The sequence below is a fragment of the Heptranchias perlo genome, chromosome 3 (genome assembly GCF_035084215.1).
Source record: "Heptranchias perlo isolate sHepPer1 chromosome 3, sHepPer1.hap1, whole genome shotgun sequence".
In the NCBI taxonomy this organism is placed as follows: Eukaryota; Metazoa; Chordata; class Chondrichthyes; order Hexanchiformes; family Hexanchidae; genus Heptranchias; species Heptranchias perlo.
The window spans coordinates 35,165,969-35,190,448 of record NC_090327.1 but is presented as its reverse complement, the minus strand read 5'-3'; the positions used below and the strand labels follow the sequence as shown (position 1 = coordinate 35,190,448).

The 24,480-nt window shown below is 45.2% G+C and overlaps 1 protein-coding gene across 3 annotated transcripts in view; it reads left to right on the top strand.

The window, feature by feature from the left end:
- The window catches only part of LOC137311913 (aurora kinase C-like), a 35,255-nt gene that overhangs the window by 9,804 nt on the left and 971 nt on the right, over positions 1 to 24,480 (top strand). For 2 of the 3 annotated variants that reach the window (XM_067978774.1, XM_067978773.1), the window contains exons 5-10: positions 2,562 to 2,681; positions 9,446 to 9,553; positions 13,132 to 13,303; positions 16,440 to 16,580; positions 20,997 to 21,104; positions 24,280 to 24,342. In XM_067978774.1, the coding sequence (XP_067834875.1) occupies positions 2,562 to 2,681; positions 9,446 to 9,553; positions 13,132 to 13,303; positions 16,440 to 16,580; positions 20,997 to 21,104; positions 24,280 to 24,342 (712 nt within the window). The remainder of the gene's footprint in view (positions 1 to 2,561; positions 2,682 to 9,445; positions 9,554 to 13,131; positions 13,304 to 16,439; positions 16,581 to 20,996; positions 21,105 to 24,279; positions 24,343 to 24,480) is intronic. The other variant, XM_067978775.1, reaches the window with a different exon arrangement.

Below are 24,480 nucleotides of genomic sequence, written 5' to 3'. Positions count from 1 at the left end.
CAGGCTGTTAAAAGAAGCAAGGGAGGAAGTAATGAGGCTCTGACCATCATTTTCCAATCCTCACTGGATACAGGCATGGTGCCGGAGGACTGGAGGACCACTAAAGTTGTACCATTGTTTAAAAAAGGAGTGAGGGATAGACTGAGTAATTACAGGCCAGTCAGTCTAACCTCGGTGGTGGGCAAATTATTGGAATCAATTCTGAGGGACAGGATAAACTGTCACTTAGAAAGGCACGGATTAATCAAAGACAGTCAGCATGGATTTGTCAAGGGAAGGTCGTGTCTGATTAACTTGATTGAATTTTTTGACAAGGTAGCAAGTAGGGTCAGTGACAGTAGTGCATTTGATGTAGTCTGCATGGATTTTAGCAAGACTTTTGACAAGGTCCCACATGGCAGACTGGTCAAAAAAGTATAAGCCCATGGGATCCAAGGGAGAGTGGCAAATTGGATCCAAAAATGGATCCAAAAGTGGCAGGAAGCAAAGGATATTGGTTGACGCGTGTTTTTGTGACTGGAAGGCTGTTTCCAGTGGGGTTCCGCAGTACTCGGTCCCTTACCTTTTGTGATATATATTAATGATTTGGACTTAAATGTAGGGGATTTGACTAAGAAGTTTGCAGATGATACAAAAATTGGCCGTGTGGTTAATAGTGAGGAGGAAAGCTGTAGACTGCAGGAAGATATCAATGGACTGGTCAGGTGGACAGAAAAGTGGCAAATGGAATTCAATCCGGAGAAGTGTGAGGTAATGCATTCGGGGAGAGCAAACAAGGAAAGGGAGTACACAATAAATGGGAGGATACTGAGAGGTGTAGAGGAACAGAGGGACCTTGGAGTGCATGTCCACAGATCCCTGGAGGTAGCAGGACAGGTAGATAAGATGGTCAAGAAGGCATATGGAATACTTTCCTTTATTAGCCAAGGCATTGAATATAAGAGCAGGGAGGTTATGCTGGAACTGTGTGAAACGCTGGTTAAGCCACAGCTTGAGTACTGTGTACAGTTCTGGTCACCACATTACAGGAAGGATGTAATTACACTAGAGAGGGTACAGAGGAGACTTATGAGGATGTTCCAAGGAGAACAACCCCAGCTTCTCCATTCTATCCACGTAACTCAAGTCCCTCATCCCTGGAATGATTCTAGCAAATCTCTTCTGCACCCTCTAAGGCCTTCACATCTTTCCTGAAATGCGGTGCCCAGAATTGAACACAGTACTGCAGTTGTGGCTGAACCAGTGTTTTATAAAGGTTCATCATGACTTCCTTGCTTTTGTACTCTATGCCTCTATTTATAAAGCCCACGATCCCGTATGTTTTTTTAACTGCTTTCTCAACTTGCCCTGTCAGCTTCAGCGATTTGTATACATATACCCCAGATCTCTCTGTTCCTGTACCCCTTTTAGAACTGTTCCCTTTAGTTTATATTACCTCTCCTCATTCTTCCTACCGAAATGTATCACCTCGCATTTTACTGCGTTAAATTTCATCTGCCACGTGTCCGCCCATGCCACCAGCCTGTCTATATCCTCTTGAAGTCTATCATTATCCTCCTCACTGTTCACTACACTTCCAAGTTTTGTGTCATCTGCAAATTTGGAAATTGTGCCCTGTACATCCAAGTCCAAGTCATTAATATATATCAAGAAAAGCAGTGGTCCTAGTACTGACCCCAGGGAACACCACTGTATACCTCCCTCCAGTCCGAAAATCAACCGTTCACCACTACTATCTGCTTCCTGTTACTTAGCCAATTCTGTATCCATGCTGCTACTGCCCCCTTTATTCCATGGGCTTCAATCTTGATGACAAGCCTATTATGCGACACGTTATCAAAAGCCTTTTGAAAGTCTATAAACACCACATCAACTGCATTGCCCTCATCTACTCTCTCTGTTACTTCATCAAAAAACTCTATCAAGTTATTTAAACACGATTTGCCTTCAGCAAATCTGTGCTGCCTTTCCCTAATCAATCCACACTCATCCAAATGACTGTTAATTCTGTCCCGGATTATCATTTCTAAAAGTTTCCCTACCTCCGAGGTTAGACTGACTGACCTGTGGTTGCTGCGTTTATCCTTATGCCCTTTTTTGAACAAGGGTGTAACATTTGCAATTCTCCAGTCCTCTGGCACCACCCCCGTATCTAAGGATGATTGCCAGATTTTGCATGCTTCCCCCTGCTTTTATTGCTGTAACCATTTACTCTGGACCCATCTTTTTCTATATTTGTCTCATTATCACCTCCTTTTGCCTTGCACTATCATCCATTTGTCATTTAATCACTCCTGCTCTCCACCCTATCACGGATCTCTGCGTTTTGTTCTTTCCTTGCCCCCCTTTTCCCTGGCTCTGCATTTGCTTAAAAGAAGTTCACCTCTAACATCTTCCAGTTCTTATGAAAGGTCATCGACCCGAAACGTTAACTCTGTTGCTCTCTCCGCAGATGCTGCCTGACCTGCTGAGTGTTCCCAGCATTTTCTACTTTTATTGCATATTTTCTTTCTCTCTGTTTATTTATTCTGACCAGCGGTGTATTAAACCTGAATTTACAGTTACAGGAAAAGCTTTGACGAGGTACGCAAAATTGGAAAGGGATCCTTTGGTTCAGTTTACGAAGTAAGACACAAAATTGACAACTGCACCTATGCTATCAAATGCGTGCAAGTATTTAAGTAAGTTTACTTATTCTGATTGGGAAAAAATACATTATTCTATTCTTGTGAATTTTTGTGAATGCGGCCACTCTTTGCTCAGTCCATAACCGGCAAGAACGGGACGGAGGAGAGGGCTTTAGTTTTATACCCAAGAGACGGCCACTTGAGCACATGCTGATGTGAAAACGGATGGACGCATGCATGAGTGACGTGAGACGGGCCGCTTGTGCTCACGCGATTGACAAACTTGCCCACTCCTGTGCGCGCTCACTGCGTTTATTTTTTCTAAACGCAGTATCCACCGATGACAGGGCTCTTGTCGTCTGACTTTTTATTATCAAAATTACAAAGGCAGCTGCCCCTGAAATTGGAATGTCTCGTTTGAAACTGGGCAGCTGGGCATTCTAACCAAATCATCCCCGGGGTCAAAATCCTGTTACTCCCCACTTAATAGCACTGTGGGAGCATCTTCACGACACGGACTGCAGCGGTTCAAGAAGGCGGCTCATCACCACCCTCTAAGGGCATGTAGGGATGGGCAATAAATGCCAGTCTTGCCAGCGACGCCCACATCCCAAGGACAAATTTTAAAAATCGAAGGATGTTAAGACCGCAAAATGCCATCCTTTTTCAACTTTATTTTTTACCCATCATCAGTGGCAGTCACTGCAGATCTGGTAAAGCTTCATCCGTACTGCCTTGTGACTTTATTGGTGTGCTTATTTCTTAAGGTTCCAGTCTTGGCTCAGTGATAGCTCTCCCGCCTCTGAGTCAGAAGGTCATGGGTTCAAGTCCCATTCCAGAGACTTGAGCACACAATCTAGGCTGACATTTCAGTGCATTTCTGACAGAGCGCTGCACTGTCTGAAGTGCCGTCTTTCAGGTGAGACGTTGGACTGAGGCCTCGTCTGCCCTCTCAGTTAGATGTAAAAGATCCCATGGCACTATTTTGAAGAAGAGCAGATGAGATCTCCTGGCCTTCTGGACAATGTTTATCCCTCAACCAACATCATTAATAAAGATGATCAGGTCATTATCTCATTGCTCTTTGTGGGAGCTTGCTACGCACAAATTGGTTGCCACATTTCCTCCATTACGACAATGATTACACTTCAAGGGTACTTAATTGACTGTAAAGCGCTTTGGGACATCCTGGGGTCGTGAAAGGCGCTATATAAATGCAAGGTCTTCCTTTCTGCTTTCTATCTCCAAATTAGTGTTTCTCTCCCCCGCCCCCAAATCAGTGCCTAACTTTCTCTCTCTCCCAAATCAGTGGCTACCTTTCTCTGTGTGAAACTCAATTGGTAATAAGCACGGGGGAGAACCGAAGTCCCAGGTTCGGTCTTGTTCTGCACTAAGTTAAGGTGCATTTACGCTACTGCGGTAGCATTGGTGTGGACATTGCAGTTATAATGTAAATGCAGCTTGAATCTGGAATCAGTGCCCAACCTGATCCCAGAGCAAAGCAGAGGAGAGAATCTCACTCCGTTTCACTGCAGAGTCTTTTTGGGTTTTAACACCAGATTTACACTGCAAAAAATTAAGGGTTGGTACACAGCAAAAACTGCTTCGCCAATGCTAAACTTGTAGTGCAAATCAGAAACAATGGAGAAGGTGCCACAACAGGCCTCAGTACCACTGGGTTGGGGAGGGAAAATCAGCCATGTTTCCTGGTCTTTTTTTCTTCAGAAGCCAAGGATAAGGGTCAAGGTTCATAGAATACCAGCAAGGTTGAAAAGTGTGAAAGAGAAGATGAGGTGAATTAGGAAGTAGTGATTGACACTAAGCTTGGGATCATAAATTTGAAGAATGTAGGATGATGGAAAGATGAAACAAAGTAAGATGTTTCACAGTTTTGACTGCTTTCAGTCACCCTGCTGGAAAGTACAAGTGCAGGAGTGAAATTAAAAAGGAAATTAGGAAAGCAAAGAGAGGGCATGAAAAAATACTGGCAAGTAAAATTAAGGAAAACCCAAAAAATGTTTTATAAATACATAAAGAGGAAGAGGATAAATAAGGAAAGAGTAGGGCCTATTAGAGACCAAAAAGGTAATCAATATGTGGAGGCGGAAGATGTGGGTATGGTTCTTAATGAACACTTTGCGACTGTCTTCACAAGAGGGGGACGATGTAGAGATTGTTGTTAAGGAGTGTGAAATATTGGATGGGATAAACATAGTGAGGGAGGAAGTATTAAGGGGATTAGTATCTTTGAACGTAGATAAAATGCCAGGCCCGGATGAAATGTAACCCAGGCTGTAAAGAGAAGCAAGGGAGGAAATAGTGGAGCCTCTGACCATCATTTTCTGGCTACAAGGCGTGGTGGCAAGGGAGAAAGAGATAGACCAAGTAATTATAGGCCAGTCAGTCTAACCTCGGTGGTGGGCAAATTATTGGAATTGATTCTGAGGGACAGCATAAATCGTCATTTAGAAAGGCACGGGTTAATCAAGGATAGTCAGCATGGATTTGTTAAGGGGAGGTCATGTCTGACTAAATTGATTGAATTTTTTGTGCAGGTGACAAGGAGGGTCGATGAGGGTAACGCGTTTGATGTAGTGTACATGGATTTTAGCAAGGCTTTTGACAAGGTCCCACATGGCAGATTGGTCAAAAAAGTAAAAGCCCATGGGATCCAAGGGAAAGTGGCTAGTTGGATCCAAAATTGTCTCAATGGCAGGAGGTAAAGGGTAATGGTTGATGGGTGTTTTTGCGACCGGGAGGTTGTTTCTAGTGGGGTCCCGCAAGGCTCAATAATAGGTCCCTTGCTTTTTGTGGTATATATTAATGATTTAGACTTGAATGTGGGGGGCTTGATCAAGAAGTTTGTAGATGATACAATAATTGGCCGTGTGGTTGATAGTGAGGAGGAAAGCTGTAGGCTGCAGGAAGATATCAGTGGACTGGTCAGGTGGGCAGCAAGTGGCAAAGTGTGAGGTAATGTATTTGGGGAGGGCAAACAAGGTAAGGGAGTACACAATAAATGGGAGGATACTGAGAGGTGTAGAGGAACAAAGACACCTTGGAGTGCATGTCCACAGATCCCTGAAGGCAACAGGACAGGTAGATAAGGTGTTTAAAAAGACATACAGGATAGTTTCCCTTATTAGCCAAGGCACAGAATATAAGAGCAGGGAGGTTATGCTAGAACTGTATAAAACACTGGTTAGGCCACAGCTTGAGTACTGCATGCAGTTCTGGTCACCACATTACAGGAAAGATGTGATTGCACTAGAGAGAGTACAGAGGACATGTACGAGGATGTCGCCAGGGCTGGAGAATTTTAGCTATGAGAAAAGATTGGATAGGCTGGGGTTGTTTTCTTTGGAACAAAGGAGGCTGAGGGGAGATTTAATTGAGGTATATAAAATTATGACGGGACTAGATATGGTGGATAGGGAAGACCTATTTCCCTTAGCAGAGGGGTCAGTGACCAGGAGGCATAGATTTAAAGTAATTGGTAGAAGGATTAGAGGGAGCTGAGGAGAATTTTTTTCACCCAGAGGGTGGTAGGCACCTGGAACTCACTGCCTGAAAGGGTGCTAGAGGCAGAAACCCTCAACTCATTTAAAAAGTACTTGGATGAGCACTTGAAGTGCTGTAACCTACAGGGCTACGGACCAAGTGCTGGAAAGTGGGATTAAGATGGATAGCTCTTTCTCAGCCGGCGCAGGCGCGATGGGCGAATGGCCTCCTTCTGTGCCGTAACTTTCTATGATTCTATACATGGCCATAATTATAGCCCAGAACCAGGAAGCGGGTGGGAGGGTCGAACTGCGGACGGGAAACCCGGAAGTACGGGTTTCCCAGATATCCTTACGATTTTGACGTAAGGACATCTTTTTTTTTGACGGTTTCCTGCCCGACAGGCCAGCCTGATTGACAGGTTGGTCTCAGTCGGACGGGAGAAGAGGAAGGAAGAGGATGTGTTCAGGTAATTGTTAGATGGGATGGTTGGGGGGGGGGGTCATGTGGGTGGAGCATCGCGGGGCATGGGGGGTCATCGACGGGTAGGGGGATCACCAGGAGGGTCAGTCACCGGGGGAGGGAAGGGTCAGTCTTCGGGGGGGGGTCAGTCATCGGGGGGAGGGGTCAGTCATCAGGAGTCACTCATTGGGAGGAGGGGTCATTCATCGGGGGTCACTCATCGGGGGAGGGGTCATTCATCGGTGGTCAGTTATCGGGGGGATCAGGGGTCAGTCACGGGGGATCGGGGATCAGTCATCGGGGGGATTGGGGGTCAGTCATCGGGGGGGATTAGGGGTCAGTCATCGGGGGATTGGGGGTCAGTCATTGGGGTCATCAGTGGGGGATCAGGGGTCAGTCATCAGGGGAGGGTCAGTCACCGGGGGGGGGGGAAAGGATCGGGGTTCATCGCGGGGGTCAGCGATCGTTGGGGGGGGGGGGGTGGGTGTCTTCGGGGGCCGGCGATTGTTGGGGGGGGTTGCGATCGTTGGTGGGGGGGAGGCATCAGCGATTGTCAAGGGGAGGGTTGAGATCGTTGGTGGGGGTCGATGCAGGTAGGCTGGTTGTATCTGTGGGAAACACTCCTGCTCCTCCGGGCCCACAAGCTGTGCTATAAAGGCTCTTACCTGCAGTTTCGTGCCTTCTCACCTCCTCTCACGTTGCATGAAGGAGAAGGCCCAGGAATCCCGACCCCCAGGGGCTAAAATCAATAAAGCTTTGAAAAAAGAGACCCGCGGCATCCTCAAAAGCTTTTAATGCCTGACCCGCCTCCTGAGAGCGGGTGGGTCGCCCACCCCTCATCCCACCCCCGTGAAAACTGGAAATGGGTGGGTTGGGGCCGGGTTTTAGATTTTTGCAATTTTTACCGCCCTCAACCCATCCACTTTTCCAGGTTAAAATCATACCCCATGTGTCAGATGTTGGGATTGGCTGTGATGGTCAGCCGTGGTCAAGTAACAAAAACATCAGCTTGTGCTTATATAGCGCCTTTAACATGGTGAAATATCCCAAGGTGCTTCACAGATCGTAATAAGACAAAATTCGACACTGAGCCAAACAAGGTGACCAAAAGCTTGACCAAAGAGTTGAGTTTTAAGGAGCATCTTAAAGGAGGAGAGAGGGAGAGAGAGACAAAGAGGTTTAGGAAGGAAATTCCAGAGCTTAGGGCCTAGGCGGCTGAAGGCCCGGCCTGATTCCGCGATCCTGCACTCCCAGCAGGCAACCACGCTCACTGGAAGGACTACAACACTAACAGAACACTTGGAAGGCATTAATGGGATTGGACAAAGTCAGCATGGGTTTATGAAAGGGAAATCATGCTTAACAAATCTACTGGAGTTTTTTGAGGAGGTAACTAGTAGAATAGATAGGGAAGAACCAGTGGATGTGGTGTATTTGGATTTTCAAAAGGCTTTTGATAAGGTCCCACACAAGAGGTTAGTGTGCAAAATTAAAGCACATGGGATTGGGGGGAATATACTGGCATAGATTGAGAATTGGTTGACAGACAGGAAACAGAGAGTAGGAATAAACGGGTCTTTTTCCGGGTGGCAGGCAGTGGTGCTTGGGCCCCAGCTATTCACAATATATATCAATGATTTGGATGAGAGAACGGAATGTAACATTTCCAAGTTTGCAGACGACACAAAGCGGGGGTGGCATGTGAGCTGTGAGGAGGATGCAAAGAGGCTCCAATGTGATTTAGACAAGTTGGGTGAGTGGGCAAGAACATGGCAGATGCAGTATAACGTGGATAAATGTGAGGTTATCCACTTTGGTGGTAAAAACAGAAAGGCAGATTATTATCTGAATGGTGATAGATTGGGAAAAGGGGAGGTGCAACGAGACCTGGGTGTCCTTGTACACCAGTCGCTGAAAGCGAGCATTCAGGTGCAGCAAGAAGTTAGGAAGGCGAATGGTATGTTGGCCTTCATTGCAAGAGGATTTGAGTACAGGAGCAGGGATGTCTTACTGCAGTTATACAGGGCCTTGGTGAGACCACATCTGGAGTATTGTGTACAGTTTTGGTCTCCTTATCTGAGGAAGGATGTCCTTGCCATGGAGGGAGTGCAACAAAGGTTTACCAGACTGATTCCTGGGATGGCAGGACTGACGTATGAGGAGAGATTGGGTCACTAGGCCTATATTCACTAGAGTTTAGAAGAACTAGACGAACTGGATGCAGGGAGGATGTTCCTGATGGATGGGGAGTCCAGAACCAGGGGTCACAATCTCAGGATACAGGGTATGCCATTTAGAACTGAGATGAGGAGAAATTTCTTCACTCAGATGGTGGTGAACCTGTGGAATTCTCTACCTCAGAAGGCAGTGGTGGCCAAATCATTAGATGTATTCAAGAAGGAGATAGATATATTTCTTAATGCTAAAGGGATCAAGGGATATGGGGAAAAAGCGGGAACAGGGTACTGAGTTAGATGATCAGCCGTGATCATTTTGATTGGAGGAGCAGGCCCGATGGGCCGAATGGCCTACTCTTGCTCCTATTTTCGATGTTTCTATGTAACACTGTACTGGTATATGATGACGGTGTTTGAGCTGCTGGGACCATGAAAATGTCACGCCAAGGAAGGCGACTGATCTAGGATGAGTAATGCAAGATTCAAAGTTAGGTGGAACTAGAGTGATGCTGGATTCACTGTTGGGGAGGGAGAACAGCAAAGTAAAGCTTTTCAGGATTTTTCCTCTGGTGATTTGTTAGTATATTCTGTGATTGAGTGGAGTGCATGTGTACTATGGAAGGAATAGGTTTGATAGACTGACTGCCCTTTTATCATTCCATGCTCTTATCTTCTTAGGGATGAGGATGCAACAACAACAATAAAAGAAGCCAGAACGCTTGCAGGATTCTCTCATCAAAATATCATTCGTTACTACAGTTCCTGGATTGACACATCTTCATTACAGTAGGTTGAATTCAACAAACATTTAGCTGTTGGATTTATTCTAATATAGAAGTGATTATTAGAAAAATCAGGATTGATTTACATGCCCCTCCATCCATTTATTAAGATATATTCCCTGCTCAGGGTGCAGACACTACATCGAAAACACCAAATGCAAGTTTGGTGACCGCTTTGCTGAACATCTCTGTTCTGTCCATAAGAGTGACAAAGACCTGGAATGGTCTTCTTAATATGGTAGTGGAGGCAAAAGTTTATCAAACTGTTCAAGAGGCAGGTGCTGTCATTGGGAGATTCCAAATTTCTACAGAAGCATGAGGTACTTATACGATCTGGCCTAAATATGACTCCAGTCCCACACCAATGTGGTTGACTCTTAACTGTACTCTGAAGTGTAAACAATTTTACAACACCAAGTTATAGTCCAGCAATTTTATTTTAAATTCACAAGCTTTCGGAGGCTTCCTCCTTCGTCAGGTAAATGTTTACCTGACGAAGGAGGAAGCCTCCGAAAGCTTGTGAATTTAAAATAAAATTGCTGGACTATAACTTGGTGTTGTAAAATTGTTTACAATTGTCAACCCCAGTCCATCACCGGCATCTCCACATCAGTACTCTGAAGTGGCCTAGTAAGCCACTCAGTTGTACCACCACCTTCTCAGGGCGACTCGGGATGGGCAATAAATACCAACGCATACATCCCGACAATTATATATAAAAAAAGATGGCTTGAATGGCTTTCCTTGTCTGCTCATATCTTTGTGATTTGGACCGCCTTGTGCCTTGCTATTTAGCTCTTCTCAACCATTCCAATCAAGCAGCATGTGAAGCACAGAAGTGCTGGGGGTAATTTTCCAAATTCAGGTTGCCACCAGCCCTTCCCTAGGGACTCCCATTTGGTGGGTAGGGTTGCCTGCTCCTATGATCCTGAGAGCAATGCTGACAGGAGAATAATTCCTGGTAGGACAGCCCAAGCCAGACAGGTTGAAAGGTAGGAACCAGGCTAAAGGCCCTCCTGGTAGAGGGTTGTGAGTCAGTCATCGGGGGGATTTGGGGTCAGTCATCAGGGGGGTCGGGGGTCAGTCATCGGGCTGAGATGATTGGCATCCAACAACCACTACCATCTTCCTTTGGTGGGTAAAACTCCAGCCACTGGAGAGTTTTCCCGCTGATTCCCACTGACTTCAATTTTACTTGGGCTCCTTGGTGCCACACTCGGTCAAATGCTGCCTTGATGTCAAGGGCAGTCACTCTCACCTCACCTCTGGAATTCAACACTTTTGTCCATGTTTGGACCAAGGCTGTATGAGGTCTGGAGCCAAATGGTCCTGTCGGAACCCAAACGGAGCGTCGGTGAGCAGGTTATTGGTGAGTAAGAGCTGCTTGATAGCACAGTCGACGACACCATCCATCACTTTGCTGATGATTGAGAGTAAACTGATGGGGCAGTAATTGGCCGGATTGGATTTGTCCTGCTTTTTGTGGACAGGACATACCTGGGCAATTTTCCACATTGTCGGGTAGATGCCAGTGTTGTAGCTGTACTGGAACAGCTTGGCTAGAGGCACGGCTAGTTCTGGAGCACAATTCTTCAGCACTACAGCTGGGATGTTGTCAGAGCCCATAGCCTTTGTTGTATCCAGTCACTCAGCCGTTTCTTGCTATCATGTGGAGTGAATCGAATTGGCTGAAGACTGGCTTCTGCAATAATGGGGATATCGGGAGGAGACTGAGATGGATCATCCACTCGGCACCTCTGGCTGAAGATGGTTGCAAACGCTTCAGCCTTGCCTTTTGTACTCAGGTGCTGGACTCTGCCATCATTGAAGATGGGGATGTTCATAGAGCCTCCTCCTCCCGTTAGTTGTTTAATTGTCCACCACCATTCACGACTGGATGTGGCAGGACTGCAGAGCCTTGATCATGTCCATTGGTTGTGGAATCGCTTAGCTCTGTCTATAGCATGTTGCTTCCATTGTTCAGCATGCATGTAGTCCTGTGTTGTAGCTTCACCAGGTTGGCACCACATTTTTAGGTACGCCTGGTGCTGCTCCTGGCATGCTCTTCTACACTCCTCATTGATACATTAAGCCAAGGGCCTATCTGCATGCTTGGGTGCATATAAAAGATCTCATGGCATTATTTGAAGAAGAGCAGGCAGTTTTCCTGGTACCCTGACCAGTGTTCCTCCTTCAACCAATATCACCAAAAGTAGACTATCTGATTATTTCTTCATTTGCTGCTTACGTGACCTTACTATATGCAAATTAGTTGCTGTGTTTGCCTACATAACAGTGAATGCACTTCAAAATTAATCCATTGGCACACTTTGAGGAAGTGAAAGACACTAGATAAATGCAAATTCTTTCTTTCATGAATCATTCCCATTAAGATCATATCCATGAACAAACCCTCTTACACCATGACCAGGTGTAAGTAAAATGTCTTTTTTCCTTTTCCAAGCCTTCAACAAACAGTCTCAAATCTCAACAACCATATTCGGGCTTTTCCACATTTGCTGTGGACCCTTTCTCAGGCCAGTAGTTGTTTGCCTTGTGACCCATCCTGTCGCATTTAAAACACTTAATTGTCCTAGCAGTGCCTTCCTCTCATCTGCTGAGCTGCCGCAGCACTGAGTATGGACTAAAAGCTGGCTCAGTGAGAGGCTCACTAGCCGACCATTTTCTCACAATTTCCTGGTGCTCCCAAGGCTATAAAATTATCGGGATTCTCAGCCATTTAATTTAGCATTTGATATTTGTGGATGCTGGATCAATTGACGCTCTCAAGACTGAGATCGATAGATTTTGTTGGGTAAGGGATATTGGTTGAAGGAAGAACATTGGTCAGGCTACCAGGAAAACTGCCTGCTCTTCTTCAAATAATGCCATGAGATCTTTTATATGCACCCAAGCAGGCAGACGGGCCCTCAGCTTAATGTATCATCTAAAAGTCGGCACCTCTGACAATGCAGCACTCCTTCAGTACTGTATTGAAGTGTCAGGCAAATTACAATGTTCAAAAGATATCGACCAAAGAGTTGAGGTATAGATCAGCCATGATCTAATAGAATGGTGGAACAGGCTAGAGGGGCTGAATAGCCTACTCCTGTTCCTATGTTCCTATAACCCATAACCTTCTGACTCAGAGGTAGGCACGCTGGCAAGTTGACGCTATTGACAGATTTTTGTATGTCAAACAAGGATGAGATCACCAAAAGAGTATACCTGGTCCCCAGAGCTCAAGCATGAAAATTCATCTTCATCACTGGAAGAAATTAAGGCAATTTGAATCCAAATTACTGATTTTTTGGGAAATCTCCAAAATATATATGCCCTGATTAGAAAGCTCTTACCCCATCCTGCACTCAAACCAGTCTTATCAAGGATAGTGGATTTACGGGCAGAATAAATCTCCCTATAAATGATGGGGATTCATTTGCAGGGCTATCGGGAAAGATGGGGAGTAGGACTTATTGGATAGCTCTTTCAAAGAGCCGCAAAGGCATGATGGGCCGAAAGGTCTCCTTTTCTGCTGTATGATTCTATGATTAAAATCCGATTTTGCACTATTTTCATCAGGAAGGCCAAATACCTCTGCATTCAAATGGAGTTGTGCAAGAAGACACTGAAGGAGTGGTTAGAAAATGTTAACATCGAAGAACTGAGCACAAATCGACATCAAATAGTTCATCAGATCAGTGATGGCTTGGCTTACATTCACAGTAAAAACTACATTCATCGGGATTTGAAGGTACGAATTTTGTAGTGAGACTGTCCACACTCGTTGTTCAGCCTCACACACACAAAGAATGGGTGAGGGACCTGAGGGCCTTAACCCAGCAGAAGTTGGCACCGTCATAAGAAATGGGGAGAAAATTGGCCATAGTGGGTCGGCCCCAGAATCAACTTTCACCTTTATCTGAATTCTGTGCAATGAATCAATAACCTTTTAAAGTTTTGGTGCTCACAACTGCACACTGTATTGCAAACATGATCCCAGAAATGAGTTATGCAGTGTCAACATAAGCAGCTTTTACTTATAAATAGATGTCTCCATGTTGCATCCAACAATGGCAACAGCTTCACTTTAAAGAGATATTTTCAGGGAATTGTTGATATCAAATCATACCAAATCATTTTTGTCTTTCCTCCTTTGCAACTGGTACCCATTTACTCAGTGCCTCATCCCCCAGGTGGAATCCATTTATCTGTCCCCCATTGTCTAACCAATGCTTTTTTAAATACTAGATAATCCTCCATGGTGTTGCATACAGGGAATCTGAACTAATGCCCTATTCAGGTCAAGCAGGGCGAGAGGTTGGGAGATAACTGGACCAAGGTGGGGGAGGGAAAAACGGGGATGGGGAAGATGCAGATGGGAAGGTGACGAAGAAGAGGAAAGGGAGTGAGGATGGAATGGAGAGAGGGAGAGGAGGAGGATTGGGGAATCAGGACGGGGGAATATGGTGAGGAAGGAGAATGGGACAGTGGAGGAGAGGGAGGCACGGGGAGAGGATAAGAACTGAGGAAGGGGAATTACCTTAGTTGAGGTAGGGAGTAGAGAGTCTGAGCTGGGTTTTCCTCACTGTCAAAGGATGTTGGGAGGAGCACAATTCTTGCCCTGAACACAAAATAATTTTGAATTATTTACATTTCCACGAACGAACATTTACCCAAGAGTGTAGGACTTTTCTCTGCAGTCATGAGGCACTGCCAACGTGTCACTTGTTGGTCGGGAATGGAAACAAAATGTCTGCAATGAATATTTGATGACTGCACATCTTTTCGAAACATGTAACGTTATGGCTGAATTTATCCTTGAAATACCCTATCACAGTGCCCCCCACCTGCATAATGGTATTATAATATAATATATAATAATTTCTTCTATCCCATTCTCTACCCTCTTCTTCTGAAGATGCTGCTTACCTCACTGGGCTACTGTTTGACAGTCACCTCACCCATGTGTCCAATATTCATGTTTGAGCCTTGACAAAGAGTGCTGGCAGACTATCCAACTGTGGAAGGATCACAGCCAAGCCTGATCCTATCCTTGCCTGGTGTTCACACGCACACACAATTTTCTTTTCTGTAACCCGAGGGCACTGTGCCTAGTTGTAGAACTTATTAGCACTGATCTGGTTGAGATCACCCAGCTCATGACAAATCAGGGATTAAGCTTGACACTTTCCCGGTCTGTGCGGTTTAGAGACAACTACCTGGAATTTCCATGGTGGTTCTTCCAATCTCCTGCCGCAACTTCAGCAGGAACCCCGGAGAAATTCTGTAAACTGTTTGTTTACGCTATTTCTCTGGTGTTTTCGCTGGACTTACGTGGGGAGATCGAGGAACCCCCATAAAAATTCTACCCCAGAAACCTTGGGGGTAATTTTAACCTATCCCATCTAGCTGGGAATTGATCGGATTGGCCGCCCATTTTACATCCTATCTGAATCAGGTTAGGTTAAAATTACTCCCATCACCTCTGTACCTCTACAATGGTTAACAATACAATTAACAATACAACCTTTCCCCATTATTACTGTCAATGCCTTGCAGTCACATCCTTCTAGTGGGAAGCTTGTGCCCTTACTTTCAACGAAACAACTTGTGTGAGAGTGATTTAATAGTGGAACCTACTGAGAGTGCCCTACAAGAACCTATTAAACCATTATTCATTTTTCCCAGCTTTGTCCTCTCCTCCCCTGAATCCTCTGATTCACACTGGGGTAAGGTTTTGTGGGCACCACATCTAGTACCTTATCCGATTGACTGTTCTTCATACGTGTCTAAATAATGTGTGTCACCCAGCTAAGCTCGATCTTGCCCTCATTGAAGTCCACACATGCATTTTCCAGCAAGGGTCACCGGATAGAGATCAGGAGTGGGATCCCTCACTGATATTTCTATCCCAGAAAGCCAACTGTAGCATTCCACAGCTGCCTTTGCTGCTCTTTATGGTTCAGTACCACACATCATATTCCTGCCCTGACATTCCTGATCTGGTGTTCCTGATCAAAAAAGGATAGAACAGGGTACTTTCTAAATGGTAAAAAGTTAAAAACAGTGGATGTCCAAAGGGACTTAGGGGTTCAGGTACATAGATCATTGAAGTGTCATGAACAGATGCAGAAAATAATCATGACGGCAAATGGAATGTTGGCCTTTATATCTAGAGGACTAGAGTACAAGGGGGCAGAAGTTATGCTGCAGCTATACAAAACCCTGGTTAGACCACACCTGGAGTACTGTGAGCAGTTCTGGGCACCGCACCTTCGGAAGGACATATTGGCCTTGGAGGGAGTGCAGCGTAGGTTTACTAGAATGATACCGGACTTCAAGGGTTAAGTTACGAGGAGAGATTACACAAATTGGGGTTGTATTCTCTCGAGTTTCGAAGGTTAAGGGATGATCTGATCGAAGTTTATAAGATATTAAGGGGAACAGATAGGGTGGATAGAGAGAAACTATTTCTGCTGGTTGGTGATTTTAGAAGTAGGGGGCACAGTCTAAAAATTAGAGCCAGACCTTTCAGGATTGAGATTAGAAAACATTTCCACCCACAAAGGGTGGTAGAAGTTTGGAACTCTCTTCCGCAAACGGCAATTGATACTAGCTCAATTGCTAAATTTAAATCTGAGATAGATAGCTTTTTGGCAACCAAAGGTATTAAGGGATATGGGCCAAAGGCAGGTATATGGAGTTAGATCACAGATCAGCCATGATCTTATCAAATGGCGGAGCAGGCACGAGGGGCTGAATGGCCTACTCCTGTTCCTATGTTCCTATGATCTGGTGTTCCTGCTCTCTTGTTCCTTCCCTGATGTTTTGATCTGATGTTCCTGCTCTGATGTCCCTGATCTGATGTTCCTGTTCTTACCCAACAGCCTGCCAATATCTTCTTTGCGTCAGACGCAAATATCAAAATTGGTGACTTTGGCCTCATTACATCCTGGAAGAGAGGAGGATGTGACCAGTTTCTTCGGTCACCAGACACTGGAACTCGCTTATACATGGCACCAGAACAGGTTGGAGTGCTTTATGAATGCCTAATGGCTGAGGATCTGCCTGGAGTACTGGGTATTTGGGCTAGTCTCCATCTGTAGAGAATCAAGAAATTCAAAGGAGGTCTCTCCAATATTTTTCTATTTGATCTCTGGTTGTCTGCAACCCCTCACCATGCTTAATATAAGCGTTTCCAAAACAAGCTGCTCAGAAATCCACAGAGTAGAGTTTCCAGGTAGGACCTTCTTCTCCCATTCCACTCAATTTTGGGTGGGCCTGGGGCAGACTGGGACAAACAATCAGCCAGAGAGGCATTCTGTCAGCTCCGCATTGGTCATTGCCACTTCTGGAATTTTCTGCTGGAAGTAGCGGCAGCCACAGAATACGTCCACACAAATATGATGTCATACACTGAGGTTCACGGTAGTGGTTATGTTATTGGACTAGTAATCCAGAGGCCTGGACTAATAATCCAGAAATGACTCAATTGCCCTCTAAAGTCGCCTAGCAAACCACTCAAGATGTTCATTTTTTTTTTTAAAAAGAATAATTCAGACACTTAAAATCATCAAGGATGTCAGTTTTATGCTTTAATGTCTCCATCAACTATCAAAGTCTTATATTACAAGTCTTTTTTAATATATTTCAAGTTTGCCAGCGATGTCAGCATTCCCAGAAAGAATTTTTTAAAACTACCATCACAGCAACACTAACTACAGGGGATGTCAGCACATTACTGGCATTCAGAGTTGCTATGGTGGACAGAAGGGCATTTCAATTTTAAAATGCCCCTCCAAGAGTACAATCAATCAGAGGTAATTGATTGCATTCTATGACCCTGTGAAATTTAAAAATCTCTATCAAAATTGGACCCCTCTTCAGCTGCCCCCTCAGGCAGCTGGCCCCACCACTCCACTCTTGTGGATGCCCAAGGCCTGCGGCTGCCATTTGCCCCCACACCCCACCCTCTCTGAGACAAGCTCCCATGCGCATGCAAGAATCCCACTGGGAGCCATTCAAAAATATTTAAGTTAGCTTGACCCTGGGAGAATTCTCTGAGCACAACAGCAGCCAAGTCGGGCGAGGGTAAAGCCCATCGCACCAACTTCCCACTGGGATTTTACCAAGCGGAAAATCCTGACTTCTGCTTCCCCAATATGGAGTGTACATTGTTTTCCTGTAGTGTCACACCTTGCTTACCAAAGTCCAGACAGCTCTGCAAGTTGGCAGGGTTTAGGTTTAAGGTTGTGCGCAAAGGTACTGCTGGAGTTTAGTCAGCTGAAACCACATAGCTTAACAGAGACCAAGCACTGGTCAGCTTCCTGCTGCTTGTCCATTTCAGCATTGGCTTTCAAAGGGTTAACTGAAGCCGAGTGTGAAGCATCCCATCTCCCAGTGGCAAGTGTGCCCTTCCTGGGTCTGATAATGAGCAATACTGGCTGGCCATCGATCGACAGCTCCCTGGGGCACTGTGGGCCTGTCTGACTCAGGTATCAGATTACTTAAAGGGGTTCTATTTTGCTGAAAATGCGGTTGTCAGTGAATGAGAAAAGGTTTGCCAAACAAACAATATTAACTGCATTAAAATGCCCCATCGTGTCGCGTTGCTTGGCATTTCCGATTCTTCTCCCTCCTCAAACATGATAAAGGTTCACTGAACACAGGAGTCAATTTTACAAATCAGTGCTCCCAATGCAGAGTTCGGGAAAATCCTATGGGACAGGTTGACCTCTACTCCCAAAATCTCAATATACACTCCTGGCACCTGAAACTCTTCCGTCGGGAGACAAAACCGAATTCATTTTTTTATGAAGATGGTAAACTCTACAATTTACTCCGGAGCATTCCTTCTGAGAAATGAAGCTACATTTCTTTTTTCTCTCCTTCCTCTTTTCCTTAAGGGGTGACTCATACTGAGGTACAATTGCAGAATCCTAGCAACCCCCAGGTGCCCACCTCAAGTAGTCCTTCATGAGTCCGATGTGAGTCCAGGCAGGCTTATTGGTGTAGATCGATCCTGTTCTCCTCTAATACCCACACTGTCTAGAAATCACCAGATAGTAATCAGGAGAGGAAACCATAGCGTATTTCACCCTCTCTATCCCAGTGTAGGTCAACTGTGTGGCCCTGATTCCAGGTTTGATTTTCCACCCCTGCTCCACTGAGCCTTGATTTTCCAACCAGCTTTATTTGCAGCTACTGCCAGCGTTAAAATAATGTCCGGTGGAAAATCTAGGTGCTACAGGAAGTGCAGGTGTTTCCCTGGAGAGAAGCAGGGGGAATCAGAAGGAGTAGCTTCACTGGGGGCACTCTAATGATCAGCCCACAAGCAGACAAGCAAAGGTCTAAAAGTGCGTTCCCCCCGCAAATCCTCAGAAGTTTCATAGCCTGAAATAACTGGAGAGGGGAAAAAGCTAGAGGGCAAGTGTCAACAAAATTATAGGATTACATAACCTCGGGCTACTGCTGAAGTTCCGCACCTCCGACAGATGGAACCCTCATTCCATGGAATATGATGAGTAATGAAGCAGTCTGAGCCCGCATGCAGCAAGACCTGGAAAACATCCAGGCTTGGGCTCATAAGTGGCAAGTAACATTCGCGCCAGACAAGTGCCAGGCAATGACCATCTCCAACAAGAGAGAGTCTAACCACCTCCCCTTGACATTCAACGGCATTACCATCGCCAAATCCCCCACCATCAACATCCTGGGGGTCACCATTGACCAGAAACTTAACTGGACCAGCCACATAAATACTGTGGCTTCAAGAGCAGGTCAGAGGCTGGGTATTCTGTGTCGAGTGACTCAACTCCTGACTCACCAAAGCCTTTCCACCATCTACAAGGCACAAGTCAGGAGTGTGATGGAATACTCTCCACTTGCCTGGATGAGTGCAGCTCCAACAACACTCAAGAAGCTCGAAACCATCCAGGACAAAGCAGCCCGCTTGATTGGCACCCCATCCACCACCCTAAACATTCACTCCCTTCACCACCGGCGCACAGTGGCTGCAGTGTGTACCATCCACAGGATGCACTGCAGCAACACACCAAGGCTTCTTCGACAGCACCTGCCAAACCCGCAACCTCTACCACCTAGAAGGACAAGAGCTAACAGAAATAGACAGTTTCCTAGAAGTAAAGGGAATTAGGGGTTACGGGGAGCGGGCAGGAAATTGGACATGAATTTAGATTTGAGGTTAGGATCAGATCAGCCATGATCTTATTGAATGGCGGAGCAGGCTCGAGGGGCCGATTGTCCTACTCCTGCTCCTATTTCTTATGTTCTTATGTTCTTATAAGAGCAGCAAATACATGGGAACAACACCACCTGCACATTCCCCCCCAAGTCACACACCATCCCGACTTGGAAATATATCGCCGTTCCTTCATCGTCGCTTGGTCAAAATCCTGGAACTCCCTTCCTAGCAGCACTGTGGGAGAATCTCCACCACACGGACTGCAGCGGTTCAAGAAGGCGGCCCACCACCACCTTCTCAAGGGGAATTAGGGATGGGCAATAAATGCCGGCCTCGCCAGCAACGCCCACATCCCATGAACGAATAAAAAAAAATGATGTGTTCCCATGCTATCGTCAGGAGGATAGAGGCCATCTTTCTCACCCTACCGCTTATAAATAGTTCTTGGAATCTGATGTCCAACTACCAAGAACTCAAACCTGCACTTGTTAGTTGTCTAATGAATAATTTTGCCTATCCTCAGTGGGGTGGAGGAGGAGGTAATTGGATTCTCTTTAGAGTCGAGTTGGCTCCAAGATGACAAGTCTGGCATTGAGTACCTTCTGTAGTAATCCAATGCCTGAGTCACACAGAGTCTGCAGTACTCTAGAGCACTGTTACCGATTGACTAGCCAATCTGGCTCACTAATACAATATGGAGGGCTAGACCTGTCACAGGGGGCTGGATTATTCCCAATTGGTTCCAGATAATCCTTCCTTTATGTATAGGGTGGTTCTAGCTGGTCAAGTTGCAGGGAGTTTACCAAAGCTCTGTACTAGTAAGCTGTGGGTTTCAGTTGGTTTATTTTGAGTAGTACCCCTGTGCACACTTGGAGGTCCCTAAGCCTTGGCTCTGCCAACCAAAGACTTGTCCCTTTGGAAAAGAGTGTGTACTCTGTATTGGGCGTATAGAAACTATACATGTGTAGTTTTCTTGGTAGCTTGGTTTGGAGACTCTTAAACATGTTTGTGGGTTTCTTGCTTGTCAGACACCCAGCCTACCAAGCAGTTAATGCCTGAGCCACACATTCTCGACATTGAAACTTGTTTTCCTTGTGTAAGTTTAGATGATGAAACATTAAGGAATGTGATGAATGGGATATTGGAGGAGTATTCTCTGCACTGAGAGTTATTTTATCCAACTTTCCATTTGTTGTAATGTAGTTCCAATGTGTGATGTTTTTTTAAATTTTGATTGTAGATATCTGATGTATACAATCACAAAGTGGACATATATTCCTTGGGTCTCATATTATTTGAACTTCTGCTGCCTGAATTGCAATTTGGATCGAATCATGAGAAGCAGAAGGTAGGATTTAATCAAAAATGTGGATTGCATAAGAGAGAAAAAAAAGTTTTCCACTGCTTAATTTTCTCCCCGAAGATATTAAGTCATTGCTGAGGTGTAGTAAATGGAGCTCCGGCAATCTCGCTCAAGTGCCCATTCTTTATGCTAGACAGAGAGTGTTGGCAGGCGGTTTGAATATCAGGACACCACCAGCCTGAGCTTATATGCAGCTAACATCTACACACAGATATTTGCTAAACAGTGATCAAAGCATGAACGGTGGCTGAGAGTCCCCTCCCGAACATAGCAATGCTGAAATCGACCACAGTGCCAGCTGAAATCAGTCCCTCGACCTTCCAAACTCAAGGGAATAGTAACCAAGCTGATGCAACCGGTCCTCATAATTTAACCCTTTAAGGCCCAGTATCATTTTGGTGAATCTGCACTGTACCCACTCCAATGCCAATATCTTCTTTCCTGAGGTACATTGCCCAAAACTGAACGCAGCACTGCAGATGGGGTCTGACTAAGGCTCTGTACAAATGAGTATCACTTCCTCACTTTTGTATTCCAACCATCTTGAGCTAAAGGCCAACATTCCATTCGCCATTTTGATTACTTTTTTTACCGGTGCATTAGCTTTTAGTGATTTGTGTACACAGACACTAAGGGGGTGATTTTAGGAGGCAAATGCGCGAGCGTTGGGGGCTCCGAAAATCGCGCAAATCACGTACGGGTTCGGAAGCCGGCTCCAACCGACCGGCTTCTGAGTTTCCCAGGGACCCACCTGTGTGAGCGCGGGCGACCCGAAAATGGAAGTCCCGCCGGCTTAACAGTTAAAGAGCCAAATGTACCTCGTTGAGGTACTTAAGGCACTTTACCTGTGACAGATGAAATGATTAGAAAGATTTTTAACTTACCTGGGCGGCTTGCCCACTGCTTCTGATTCACGCCTGGGGCCGGATCAGGGAAAAAGAAACTAAATACATTAAATAAAAAAACATGCAATGAAGTGAAAACACTAAATGCACCTATGTTTGAAACCTGCTTCGATGTCCGATGTCTCCCACTCCAATGTGGCTCTTCACCCTCCCGATGTCCCCCCGAGCTCCCTCCGATCTTCCCCCGATCTCATCCCGCCCCCGATCTTCCCCTCCCTCCCTCCCTGATCTTCCCCCCCCCCCCCCCCCGATCTTCCCGTCTCCTCACCCCGGTCTTCCAGTGCCGGATGACGTCAGGCTCTCTCTCTTTCCCGCCCCCCTCCCCCCACCCCGTGTTGCAGCTCCTGATGGCAGCCAGCCTGTCAATCAGACTAGCTGCCGGGTGCAAAACCTGGAGAGGATGTTAACCACTATCAAGCAATGTGCAATTGTGTGGGAAATGGTAAGTTTGGTTCATGCGGGTTTGCCACGCGCAATCACCCCCCCGTTGCCAACCCGGCTCCCCGCTAATATCGGGGCCTAAATCTTTATGCTACTCCACAGCTACTAGTCTCTCATCGTTAAGAAACAATTACAATTTGTCTTTCTCGGATCCAAAGTGGATGACCTCACACTTCCCCACATTGAACTCCATCTGCCATAATTTTGCCCACTCACTTAGTCTGTCTGTATCCCTTTGTAATTTTCTGCTTGTCAGAGGCTCCCTTGTGTCACTTCCACTAGAAGTACTGCTGTTATATGCCATTCTTTTTCAGTGAAAGTGACATGAGTAGATATTAATGGTAGGGCTGTTCAGCAAGAATTATGTGCTGTATTAGCTTTCTTGCACGGTCATGATAAGCATAGTGCAAAATGTTATGCGACCCCTTTTTAAAAATAAGCATCATTGTGACATGTTTACACAATTATATCTGTGTCAGTAAAAGGCTGACAATGGCTTCCAACTATATTGTTTTGTGGTACCTTATACTATCAGGTTGAAAATTGTGAATCCAATGAACGTGAAGGCTGCAATATTTGCAGTTCCGTTTCTCCATTACATTGGCGGTTATCTTCAAGGCATTGCTCATCTTCCTCACGCTCTTTGGCTTTCTGAGCCAGCGTTGATATGCTCAGTAATCCACATTCAGACGGCTACCTCTGTTCCTGTAGCGGTCACCTTGCTTCTCATGCATCCCCTCAAATTCAGCCTCCGATCTTCGGGTAAGCGTTCTCCAAGGCGGTCTTCGAGACACACGACAACGGAAAATCATCGAGCAGAAATTGATAGCCAAGTTCCACACCCATGAGGACGGCCTCAACCGGGATCTTGGGTTCATGTCACGCTACATGTAACCCCACCAGCGAAAAAAAGTTATCTGTTTTTAATACAACTGGTCATTCTATCTCTTTCTCTGCCTTTTGGGTGTGTGTGTCTCTCTCTCTCTCTCTGTCTGTCCTTGTGTTGTGACCGTTTGTGTATTCGGTAGTCTTGTATGTAATGTTTCTCTGTCTGAACACCATTCAACTCCTTTGATTGCTTTGATAACGGGCAGTTGGAAAGATTATCTGTAATCACCAGGCATTGTTCTCTGACTATATATGCTATACCTTTATGGAATCCTATACTCATCTGACGAAGGAGGAAGCCTCCGAAAGCTTGTGATTTCAAATAAAGCTGTTGGACTATAACCTGGTGTTGTAAGACTCCTCAAATAAGGTGATACACAGTTGCATCTATTTCCTGCTTGTAAGTTCACTAAGCAGCTTGTTGGCTAATTGAGGAGTGCGAAAAGGGGCATTAATGTAGGTAAGCACTGACTTATGCTTGGTAAGATTATCAAGTTGGAAGGCACACATTGATGGAAGGAAACTCAGGTGTATTGGAAAGCAGAACGAAATGTACTGTACTATGTAAATCCACAACCATATTATTGCATTTTCAACAACAGATAATATTCAGGAACAGAACTTTAGTGATTATTTCTAAATGCTTAAAGATATGTTAATTCAATGGTAACAGATTAGTCTCTCAATGAGCCATCAGCTTAGATAAAATGGCTGGATCTTTGACTTATGCTTATGAATGGGTCAGGTATGACACAGCCAGTTGCAGAGTAAATCTCCTACTCTGTAATGTGCGATTAGTGTTTTGAATATAAAATATTGAGATTAAAATGATGTCACAGAAAAATAATGGATTTCTTTTCCTGGAGAATCATGACAAATGTTTAATTCACAACCTGCTGAAAGAATAACTGCTTTATTTTCAACAGATATGGACTGAAGCAAAAGCTCTTGTTTTTCCCATAAAATTTACAATGGACTTTCCCAAAGAGGTAAAAATTATTGAAATGTAATTTCCAATTAGCTGAATAAAGACCTGTCTTTTATAATGTACTATTGGTATTTCTGGTTACATTTTTAGAATGGATCATGGAAATGATTTCAGTATTTTTAGAATTAATGGTGATGGT